General features: G+C 45.9%; 2 protein-coding genes across 5 annotated transcripts; one reads left to right on the top strand and one right to left on the bottom strand.

The window, feature by feature from the left end:
* The first annotated feature begins 5,784 nt into the window (after positions 1-5,784).
* Positions 5,785-7,680, top strand: LOC125536755. Of its 4 annotated transcripts, none has more exons than XM_048700007.1 (4): positions 5,785-6,025; positions 6,275-6,347; positions 6,582-6,916; positions 7,007-7,680. In XM_048700007.1, the coding sequence occupies exons 3-4, from the start codon at positions 6,704-6,706 to the stop codon at positions 7,538-7,540; spliced, it is 747 nt and encodes a 248-aa protein (XP_048555964.1). In that variant the 5' UTR covers positions 5,785-6,025; positions 6,275-6,347; positions 6,582-6,703; the 3' UTR covers positions 7,541-7,680. The 4 variants fall into 4 exon arrangements, with proteins under 4 accessions (XP_048555964.1, XP_048555963.1, XP_048555966.1 ...); XM_048700006.1 differs by having other exon boundaries at positions 6,561-6,916; XM_048700009.1 differs by having other exon boundaries at positions 5,785-6,347.
* Positions 7,681-8,000: 320 nt separating this feature from the next.
* LOC125536754 (pentatricopeptide repeat-containing protein CRP1, chloroplastic) lies at positions 8,001-11,377 on the bottom strand. The gene is made up of 5 exons (XM_048700005.1): positions 9,666-11,377; positions 9,157-9,309; positions 8,960-9,031; positions 8,499-8,685; positions 8,001-8,390 (listed from the first exon to the last, which is right to left on the bottom strand). Exons 1-4 carry the CDS (start codon positions 11,355-11,357, stop codon positions 8,575-8,577), a joined length of 2,028 nt encoding a protein of 675 aa, XP_048555962.1. The 5' UTR covers positions 11,358-11,377; the 3' UTR covers positions 8,001-8,390; positions 8,499-8,574.
* Positions 11,378-11,638: the final 261 nt, after the last annotated feature.

Raw genomic sequence — 11,638 nt, 5'->3', positions numbered from 1 at the left:
GAAGAGGCCGGCGTTGAGGAAAAGAGTGAAGAAGAAGATGTGGACATTGGGTGCACAACTCCAGTATTGAACGATGACTTTTGGGAAAGTCAGCACCCCAATTCTCGTCCGTTCACACCCCTTCAACAAATTCCTCAGTCCCGTGTGAATACTGAAATACAGATGGGATCTGAAGAACCTCATGCCACACCGTCTGTCCACGAAGAGATTCCAGCCACTAGTGGTGAAGAAAATATTAATGAAGAATTGAAGACCCAGGCTGCCACTGAAGAAGAAGCTGAAATTCCTCAGCCTGTGGATCCTGATATTGCTATTCCTGAGGTGGTGATGCAATTGACCGATACCCCTCAGCCCAAGCCAAAGGATCCCTTCTCGAAGAAGCAGAAATTCAAGGCTGATGACTTCTTCGACGAGCATGTGTTCTTCACAGACTACAATCCTTATGACTCTGCTCGTCTTAGAAGGAAGCGCTTCTAGACTGCCAGCCAAGAAAATTTTTATTTTTCACTGCTCTTTAACAAGGACAAAGTCTTCGACCATGAGCATATTCCTTACGTGGACATGGAATCACTGCCTTGCTTCACCCCAGTCCTCAGTGTGCTTCATGATGCATGACTGCTCAACTTTTGCACAGATATTTGCGATTGGAATGAAGAGCTCATTCTTCAATTCTATGCAACTATGCATGTCACCGGAGATGCTGATGATATCAAATCTTGGGTATTGGACTGGATGACCGAAAACACTCACTACAAAGCACCGGCCTCTGAATTACTTCACGCCCTGCCAATCAGTCCTCCCCTTGAAGGAGCTCGTTGCCTGTACCATGAGCCTGAACTCACTGCCCATTACATGCAAGTGCTAATGAAGCCTCTGAAGCCCGGTCAAGCCCCAAGGACCAAATTCCTCGTGAAGGAATTGCTATATGTGCCAAGAATAGTCTATCGCATTCTGACGAAGACTTTGAGTCCTATCAAAGGCCACGACTCGACTGATGAAGAAGTCGTTGGCATCATGAAGAATCTTCTGTTCAATATCATGCATGGCATTCCCGTCAACTATCATGATTTTTTCATGAGGACTCTGGAAAATGTTGCACTCTCTCCGTTTGAGTTGAAGCCTTACGCACCTTGGATTATGAGATTCCTCAGAATAAGGTCTTCACTCAACTACAAGGCTGATTTTCAGAATCACCTCAGCTACTTGCCCCCAATTGAAGTCCTCAAGCGGACATATTCCTCAGTTGATGAAAAGGGCAAGGCCGCTGCAGTTATAGATGAAGGCATTCGTCCATTGGATGGTCAGTTTCGCAAAGCTGCATCTTACTCCACCAATGATGACTCTGCCACTCATGATTCTGCCACTAATGCTTCAAAGCCAAATCCTCAAGCCACAGCTCCCAGGGTGATGACTGACCGTGAGCTTCTTCTTAGTCTTCACCAGAAGGTGGATCGAAACCACAAATGGGTTAAGCGTTAGTTTGGTTCTATTTTTCACAACATGACTGATACTCACAATGCAGTGAAGAAAAACCATTACTACCTCCATGAAGTCTTCGGTCGCACCTGGGCTATTCTGTCACATCTATATGGTGAAGAAGATCTGAAGCAAATGGGACTCAAGGAGGACTTTGCCTGGTCTGAACCACCAGCGAAGAAATTCAAAAAGGTCAAGGTTCCTTCCTTGGTGGCCAGCTCATATTCTTCATCACGCGAAACCGATGAGCATGAAGACATGGACGACACTGCGGCAGGCCCTACAATAACAAACGACCCCAACAACGCTGGCGCTCCTCCATCAACTTGATGTTCTTCAGGGGCGTTAGTCCTCATTTTTCGATCCTTCTGGTCATTCGATGACAAAGGGGGAGAAATTTGAGTTAGTCTTCAAGCGGGTCTACTTATATGGGCGTTTTTTTGCTAAGTTACAACTCTCGTTCTTCTGAGACTTTATTCGGTCGAGTTGTAAACTTAAACTCTATGGTGGTCTAATACTTTTGCTGAGATTTTCTGCATGCTTATTCCTCATTCATGTTAATGCACGCATGCTGAATTACATCAGTCACCATATTTCATCATGCATTTCAAATTCTTCATATTATATGTTAAATGCATGTATGAATTACAAGATATAGGAGGAGATCTCCATGATTCTACTCTTCAAGTGTGCATTGCTTCAAAAGCAAATTCCTCACTATGCACATCTTCAGGGGGAGTTCTTCTATATCTTGCAATCAAATTCCTCAATATCAGTACTTACACTTCATATGTTTATCCCCGTTGAAAAGTTAACCTATATTGTCATCAATCACCAAAAAGGGGGAGATTGTAAGTGCATCTAGTGCCCCTTAATGATTTTGGTGTATTGAAGACTTATAGGTTAAGGGACCAATGTGTTTATGAGTGTACACAGGTCTATAAGTCTATGAGGATTTTGATATTTACAGAGAAAGTCGACCCCTAAAAATGAATGTCTTCGACTGAAGACTTTGGATTTCTGAAGACTTTGAAAGTGAAGAAATTGGTGTGACCTTGAAGACTTGGTATTCATTCGAGGAACGTGAAGCATGAAGACTTATGTTTTCGTAGTTTCATTTTCTCTTTCTTGAGTCATAGGAAACACCGTACTGTTAAAGGGGGTCGAGAAAATACTAAGGAAAAATTTCCACGTGATGCTCAACTCAAAATCCCACACCTACCAATCCCTTCAAGTGAAGCCATTGAAAATCTCATACAGCTCACTCAATTTCTTCAGTGACAGAGACAAAGTTCTTCTGATCTCTGAGGAATTTGTTCTGACTGAGGAATTAGGAATTCGCCAGTGCGGATTGCCTACACAATGAGGAACATGATAGCCCTGAGGAATTTGATACTCAAAATTCCGACTGTTGCTGTGCTACGCGCCAGCTGTCCCAAAATATCTACCCACCTAACGGTCATATCATTAAAGGGTATTTATGTCTTATCATGTCGGGCTGCTCCCTAGGCTATAAATAGCCGCCCCCTACAACCACTAGCTGGTTGGCTGCTCCGAGAGAAACTGATACTTGTCATTTGAGAGCATCCCATCCTCCGAGGACTTTGAGTGAAAATCATCAAGTGAGGAAACCCAACCCAAACCCCTACAAACCCAAAGTGATTGAGCATCATTGAAGAGATTGATCTTGCGTAGATCCGACGCTTGTTACCTTTGAAGACCGTGCTTCTTCCAGATGGTTAGGCATCATGGTCTAGAGCATCCAAGAGGAAATTGTGGATCGCCGAGTGACCGAGTTTGTGAAGGTTTGGAAGTCACCTGAAGACTTACCACGAGTGATTGGGTGAGGTCTGTGTGACCTTAGCTCAAGGAGAATACAGTGAGGACCGTGTGTCCTTAGGTTTAAATACCTAGCCGCTCCAACCAGACGTACAACTGTCACAGCAGTTGGAACTGGTCTACCAAATCATTGTCTTCACCGAGCTTACTAGTTCTATTTCCTCAACTCTTTCATTTCCTCATTTACTGTGTTGTGTGCTTGTTCATATCTATTTGAAGATTTTGATTGAAGACTTTCTCAATTTCCTCAGTTTAATTTTTTCAGTCTGTTTGTCTTCATCCTGTGTTATCCTGTGTTTACGCTTTCTGTACTCTGAGCTTGTCTTCATTTCATCATGATGACCATGCTTATGTTCTATTATGTTTACATCTAAGTACTTATTCCGCTGCAAGTAGTTCTTCGTTTAGGAATTTCCTCACCCTGAAATTCCTCAGTGAAGAATTCATAAAAATCGCCTATTCACCCCTCCTCTAGTCGATATAATGCACTTTCACATCTCCACTACCATCTTCTTTCTTTTGCCCAATGGTGTATTCCTCTTTATGAATTTGTAGTATCCTACTAGGACATGCCAATTAATGGAACATTACCCTGTGATTTTTCGTGTTGTCTCTATCATTTTTTACAGTTTGGATAATTTTCCTTGTCCTTGTGGCATCAATGATCTATACGATTGGTTTGAATCATATGTGTTGATATGGTGCTATTGCTTGTGCTACTGGGTGGGTGCATATGTACATTATATCAACACTCTAGATTAAGCAATATGTATGATGAAGGTGGGAGGGGAGGTCAGAGTGACAAGAAACCACTATACAAACATTGGAACTGTACTATGTGGTATAGAGAGGACCTAAAGAACCTAAAGCTATGGTTGGATTTACCTTGGTAACTTTCAATTGCCAGGTGGGTTGCCCCATGAAGATTCAATCATAAGTGGCGTGTGAGTAAATGGTTCTGCAAAGTGTTGAGTATGTGCCTCTCCCACATATCAATTTGTAACAGTATGTGTATTGGTCATGTTGTCAAAGACAATTGCGTAGGGAAAATGCCACCACCTTATTTACCACTGCCCCTCTTGTTTTCTTTATTCACTTGCAATCATTATTACCTGCATCATTCCTTCTTTAATTTACTTGCACGCTTTACTGTCAGTACCCAACTTATCATTTACTTCCATCTAAGCGCATCTACTACGCTACACGCGGGCGGGTGCCCCAGCTGCCACCTAGGTTCGAATGGTCCCAAATCAGCACAACATGTTGCTTGCAGACCAAAGCTACATCCTGCATATGAGCCAACCTCCTCGTCTAGAAAAGCAGAAAAGAGATGGAAAAAGCAACATGGAAAGAGATGTCTTGCTTCTCCTCTTCTAATCTTGGAAACAAAGGAGTAAGAAATCGAAGAGAGAGATGAAAATGGAACCCACCAAAGATGATAGCTTGGGACCAGTGGGTTGGGCAGGTGCTAGATGAAGCCAGCGCCTCACCGTCTCATGCACTCATGGGGGGGCATGGGGCAACACCAAGGTGTTGCCTCCATAACTCATGCTCTAATTAAAAAGAATCTTAGTAAAGTACATGCTAAAAGTGTATAGAAGTTTGTATCATAGGCATATATAGCTCGAGAGAATACGAAGTCTGCTTACTTGCTCCATTGGGGTTCGATACTCATTACTTTCAGATCCATAAGTGCTACAATTTGTCCTTGCACTTGAGGGTAATCATGCTCTTTTCTGACACCATTGTGGTCGAGCATATCACTAAGTTGGAACTCTCGTTTGCATTTGTAGCTACCATTTTTAGTGTCTTGTAGCTACTGTTTCTACTGCTCCTTGGATTTACATGGATAGCTGGATGTCAAACAGGTATGGACACGGTCAATGGGATTATATAGAAATGAGCATGGATCGGGTGGAGCTCTACCCATCCAAACCCGCCCGATTGCCATCCTAACCAACATAGTTAGTGCAGTCTAATCCATCTGCAAAATTTCATGCGAAAAACTCATTCCCAAAACCGAAATCCCCAAAAAACATGGATATTGCAAGGGTGGCTTCTCAACCATCCCCAAAACTTAAATCCCAATAAAAAATTGTTATTGTTCCTCTTTTTTTTGCATATATGGCTCTCATTTGAATTTCACTTCAAGAACAAAATATTAATGTTTTGAATGCATACATTTCAACAATATTGGAATATGTCAACTTTTCTATTAAAATTCAAAGTCAATATTCAGCAAAAAGCGGCCAAATGAGACTTGATTCATAAATCATGCACCCTCATTGCCACTACGACATCAATTTGGAATTTTAGAAGCCAAGATCTTTTCACGAGTGAGTTTTCAATTCTGAAAGCTAAGATCTCACGAAGACAGAAGATGGGGCAGACACGTCGACAATGAAAACCTCCATCACGACTCGATGCCGGTGGGCAGCATTACCTTCCTTTGTGGGCGTACTGGGGATGCGGGCATGGAAGGGAGAGGTCAGTTTTTTCACAGGAATTGGAGATGCCTTGTAATTCGTAATGACATTTCGGGATGTGGTATTAGAGTTGCCAGTTCCGCCCCCAATTCTGTGAGAATTAATCGACCACGTAAAAAAAGAACTAGATAATTCCGAGCCCAAACCCCTGGAATCCTGAGAATTGAATCCCTCCTCTTTCTCCGTCTCTCGGACGCTCGGCGGCGGCGGCGGCTCCAGTCCAGGTACCCTCCTTCCTCCCTCGTCTCCGGCAACGGGCAAACCGCTCACCAGCCACCCTCCAAACCATGCCTACGGCTGCTGTCCTAACTGTACCCCGACCCTCCTCCACCACCGCCGTCCACCGCAGCCCACAGCCACTGTGCTTACCTCCGGTGGCCCCAGGATGCGGATCTACTTCGCCTTGCTCGATGCTGGCTGCTTTGTCTCCGGTGTTGAATTTCTCAGAATGATTGAGGTGCTCCTTTGCGCAGGGTAACTGGCGCACGCCACTAGGGACAAATCAAGAAGCCAAACAGCAACACCGTGGAAGGTGCGAGTCATCAGGTATGCTCTATGCTGCAGATCTCATTTTGCTAGCTTAGTAGCTTAACACAAAATCAGTCCAACATTGCCAAGATTCAATGTTGAAGAAAGACGTAATGAGACAGTGATTTGTGACCTATGTTTATCAATTCTGTTTTCATCTTGAGTATCTCCAAAGCTTATAGCCAATCTCTGTCCATGGTTGACACTTCTCCTTGCGTTTCCTGAATCTAGCAAGTGTGATCTTGTGGTCAGATGGATTCAAGCAACGGGAAGAGGAAACACAGGGGTTACCTTACTTGGACAGACAAAATGGACCAGGCTCTCCTTGATGTTCTTGTCGAGCATCACAACAATGGCAATCATACAGCGAATGGATGGAAGCCACATGCATACTCGGCGTTGTGAAAGATGTGCGTGAGAAGTGCAATGTGGAGATCACAAGGGATCACGTGCTGTCGAGATGCAAGACCTTTGACAAGCATTGCAGTACCATCAGCAAGTTGCTCGCCCGTTCTGAGTTTGGATGGGATCGAAACAAGAAAATGATCGTGATTCACAATGAGGATGCTTGGAAAACGTACATTCAGGTGGGGTATACAAATTCGTTCGTATTGTTTCTTACTGGGATACGACGATTCTAGCTTATATATGGTTCACATTTGGTGATTATTTTACAGAAAAACAAAGCAGCTGCGTGCTACAAAAACAAAGTTATCAAGAATTGGGATGCGATAAGTCTAATATTCTCCAGAGATTATGCTACAAGCGAAGATGAGAGTGCAGGCGCTGAGAATGCCCAAGAAATGGCGTTGAAGGGTGCTGAAGATGTCCGGGAGCTTATTCAAAATTCACCTTCAGCATCTGAACCTAGCAGTCAAGACCAGGGTGGAACGCCGACATCAATGCAACCCACTCTACAGAGCACGAGGAGGAAGAGGTTCAGAACAGATGATGCACTCTTTTGCATGTCTGGGAATATCAAGAATTCATTTCAGATATCTACGAAGCCAAATGAACCTCGAGAGGAACCAGCGAATGCATCTCCGAAGGAAATCTTTGCGGCACTTCAAGAGATACCAAACTTAGGACGGGGTGATCTGCTGAGGGCCTACTGTATTCTCACTAGCAGCGACCGCAAGTTTGAATCCCTTGTGGCACTTCCCATGGATATGAGGAAGGATTGGTTGATGTTGGAAATTGGCAGGAATTGAAGCTTAGTAGTTATGGCAGATTTATCAGTAGTCTTGTAGTATTAAACTAGCTTTGTCCAAGATATTTGCTACTGCAATGCCTGATGTTTAACTGTCCTACTTCTATCTATGCAAGTACTGAAGTCGCGTGTTTTGGATTCTGCCAAGCTTCCTAATTCAATGTCACTGCTGTATGTAACATTGTCAACACCAGGCGGGTGCATACAACTGTGTGTGCCCCGGTCACACGCTAACGCATGCCCTGAATTGCATAGAGCAAATACAGCGACATTGCATAGAGCAAGTACATGCAGAGAAAAAAGAAAAAGAAACCCACCAATCTAGATATTTCAACAAGTGACTGCATACAGAGCAAAATGAGTGAATCTACACTCTAAAGTATGTCTATATACATCCATATGTGGTAGTCCATTTGAAATCTCTAAAAAGGCAAATATTTAGGAACGGAGGGAGTAGTATGTAAATTTGACACACTGAAACTGGCATCCTTTCATCTTTTAATATTGCCCTACACAAACTCTACAAAAATGTACATCTGAATACAATTTGAAATTGGCCTGGAAATGTAATTCCACGTTACAATTCATCTCTAGGCACTGTACTGCTATCAGAGTTATGGGCCAATATTGGTTCCAAAAATTTCAATATGAATGTCTGAGGTCCCGACAGAGATTTTATGTATCTGCTTCCTATATCAAGTATTCAAGTCCCCCTCTCCTTTTGGTACATAGCCTTCCTTCCGGCGGCTGACCAAGATGTGCCTTTCTTCTCCTAAACGATTACGAAGACAACTGTATATATATCTCAGCTTAAAAAGCAGAGTCTATCTGTCAGGCAGATGGAGCTTCACCTGATGAAGATATAACAATTGAAATGTCAGCAAAAGTAAGATTTGGTATTAACTGCAAATCATCTACAACATAAGGCAAAATGGTAAATGCTGGAATTCAGTACCAACCTTCCATTGCGAGTTTAACAAGATCAACAGAGACATTGTGCTTCCATCAGTGATTAGTGACTTGTATCTAAATTGCCTATGCAACCCTTGTGTGTTTCATATATCTTAAAGCTGAACGCAGCATTGCTCTAGCTTTGCGGTCAGGGGCACATCCTGATGTAATCATTTCTTCGTAGATGACCGGAACCTGTTACATTATTAACAAACCACAAGGTCCACAACTTCAGATCACGGGTTTTCACTGCCAGGGCTTGCAGGTAATATCAAATAAACTAGTTTATTAACCATGATGCTGGTCTACTTATCTAAGAAGAGAAGGTTAGAATAGCATATCACACACAATTTGTTAGAACAATTGTAAGTAGCGCAGCATTGCCAGCATAATGAGCAGATAACATTTCGATCAAAGCTATCTATACCAGCATTGCAGTAAAGAACATTTTGAAGGAGTTTGTGCTTACCTTGTCGAACTGCTCTACACGGATTAGAGCTTTCATTAGTGTTGTGTATGTAATAACGTCAGGCTTAAAATCCTGAAATTTGATGGGCAAAATAAAGAAGTCTTTTCATGAGATTCAATTGCATAGATGACCAGCGGTTTAAGAGAAGTAATATGATGCAGCTCAAGATAACAAAATGAGCGCAAAACATCACTTACATTTTCCTTCATGAATTGAAGCACGGAGAATGCTTCAACAACCCTTCTATCCTCACCAAAGGCGTTAATCAATGAGTTGAGCACTACCGTGCTAGCCTCGAGTCCATCCGCTCTCATGGCCTTGACTACATTTAACGCATGGTCTGCTAAACCCTGGAAATGGTCCATCCATGAATTATGAGAAATAGAATGTTAAGTTGAATGACACATGTGTATTGCCACTGCAACAATCTTATCATATTGTATACCACTAACAAGTCAGGCAAATGAAAACAAAAGATCCAGAACATATAGAACTACAGATTCAAATGCATCATTAGATTATGCAGATTCTTGTTAGTAGAAAAGTGCTGGCTAGTATGAAACAATATTGTTAAGTGTACAATCAGCGACAGTTTTGCATCAACGTTATCAGAGATGGTTAGCTAGGGAACTAAGCAAATTGGCAAGGAACATTCATGGTCAATCATAAGCCATAACAAAAAATCCACACTAAAAACGTTCCATACCCTTTGCGCATATGCATTGACAAGGGCATGGTACATGGTGGGCGATGGCTTCAGTCCGTCAGCTTTCATCGCCTCAATGCAATCAATTGCCTCCTTGTACCTACCAGACCTCCCATACACATCCACAAGTGTAGTGTAGGTGATAATGTTGGGAACCAAGCCCTGTTCCTTCATCTCTGACATCATTGTTTCCACCCCCACCCATCGCTCTTGTTCACCAAGCAAATTGATCATGATGTTATATGTGGTCGTGCCTGGTGGGCAGTTACTTTCACGCATCTCCTTAAACAGCTCCATGGCGCGATCATGCCGCCCTCCCTTACAATGCGCATCAATAAGTGTGTTCCATGTGACAACATCCGGTTCAATCCCTTCTCCTCGCATCCGGTTAAACACATCCATGGCGTGCCCAAGGCAATTGTACTTCCCAAATGTATCTATCATGACATTGTAGAAATGCCGATCCGGCTGCACACCGCTTGCATGCATCTCACGTAGCACCGCAAATGCCTTCTGCCAATCCCCCCTGTCACGGAACCCCGCAAGGATCCGGCTGAACACATACGAGCTCGGTTTAACTCCGTCAGCTTCCATCTCCTTGAGCAGTATCCTTGCACTCTCCCATCTTCCAGCCCTCGTGTACGCGTCCACGAGCAAGCTGTAAGTGGCCTCATCGGGCGCAACCCCGCACTCTGACATTTCATCGAGCACGTGCTCAGCGTTCTTGAGCGACCCAATTTTGACATACCCTTTGAGCAGCGCGTTGTACGCGCGTGTCCTCGGTTTGATTTCCCCGGCAAGGAAGAATTCCAAGAATAGCGCTTCAGCCTCGGGCACGCGACCGGCGATGCCGAGCGCGGAGATGAGCGCGGTGACGGCATTGGAGCGTGGCGTGAGCCCGATGGCCTGCGCGGAGGCGAGGAGCTCGAGCGCTGCGTCCGGGAGCGCGGCCCGCGCGAAGGCGGAGATGAGGTCGGAGAAGAGCGGCGCGTCCGGCTCGAGGCGCGACTCCCTGAGGTCACCGAGGAGGCGCTCGAGGATGGCGGCGTCGGGCGGGTCCCGCGTGTTGAGCAGCGAGGCGAGGAGGTGCGAGTAGGAGGCGAGGTCCGGGAGGAAGTTGTGCTCGCGGATGAGCGCGAGGAGGCGCAGCGCGATGGCGGGGCGGGAGGCGGCGGCGGAGGCGGCGAGGAGGGAGTTGAGCAGCAGCGGGGAGGGCGGGTCGGAGAGGGAGGGCGGGAAGGAGAGCAGCAGCGAGTGAGGGAGCAGGCGGCCGGAGACGGAGAGCGAGTGGATGAGCGAGGAGAGGAGCAGGTCGAGCGGGAAGCAGAGGCGGTGGCGCTGGAGGAAGGGGAGCAGCGCGAAGGCGAGCGGCAGGGACGCGTCGCTGGCGGCGAGGCCCCGCAGCAGAGCGTGCCACTCGTGCGACGGCACGGCGGAGTAGGACGCGGCGAGTCGGCGCTCGGGGGCCGGCACGGTGGGCGGAGGGGACGGCGAGGTGAGCGAGGCGACCGTGGAGGGGTCGGAGAGGTAGGCGAGCAGCGGCTCGAAGTCGTAGCGGCTGGCGGGGCCGGCGGCGGAGACGGAGACGGAGGCCGACGAGGTGGTGCAGCTGGGTACGGGGAGGGGGAGGCGGAGGCGGTGGCGCTGGCGGTGGTGGGGGAGGAAGGTCGGGGGGAGGAGGGAGGCGGGCATGGTGGTGGTGGACTGGAGGAGGCCGGGAGAGCGAGTGGTGGAGGCGCGGGAGAGTGGGCTTTATCTGGTTTTGCGATTTCTTCCTTTTCCACCTCTTGTTTCCTCTGTTAAAACTGGCTCTGGCATGTAGACCTTCACGCTTCAGTGGCACGCGAGCTTCAACGATTTGGCCATTCGCATCAGTGGTTCAGCACCAGGAGACAGTTTCACTTGCGGCTTCTGCACCCTCTGTCGTGGTTCTAAGTCTGACAGTAGAATAAATGGTAGATATGTAGAAGCAA

This window comes from Triticum urartu, chromosome 2 (assembly GCF_003073215.2).
Source record: "Triticum urartu cultivar G1812 chromosome 2, Tu2.1, whole genome shotgun sequence".
NCBI classification, from domain to species: Eukaryota; Viridiplantae; Streptophyta; class Magnoliopsida; order Poales; family Poaceae; genus Triticum; species Triticum urartu.
This window is presented reverse-complemented; position numbering and strand designations above follow the sequence as displayed.

Excerpts from the sequence above, each read along its gene's own strand:
- LOC125536755 (XM_048700007.1), top strand. The coding sequence starts at position 6,704 with ATGGAAGCCACATGCATACTCGGCGTTGTGAAAGATGTGCGTGAGAAG. Across the intron at positions 6,917-7,006 it reads CTTGGAAAACGTACATTCAG|AAAAACAAAGCAGCTGCGTG; the intron begins GTGGGGTATACA and ends ATTATTTTACAG.
- LOC125536754 (XM_048700005.1), bottom strand. The coding sequence starts at position 11,357 with ATGCCCGCCTCCCTCCTCCCCCCGACCTTCCTCCCCCACCACCGCCAG. Across the intron at positions 9,310-9,665 it reads TCAATGCATATGCGCAAAGG|GGTTTAGCAGACCATGCGTT; the intron begins GTATGGAACGTT and ends GACCATTTCCAG. Across the intron at positions 9,032-9,156 it reads TTCAATTCATGAAGGAAAAT|GATTTTAAGCCTGACGTTAT; the intron begins GTAAGTGATGTT and ends ATCAAATTTCAG.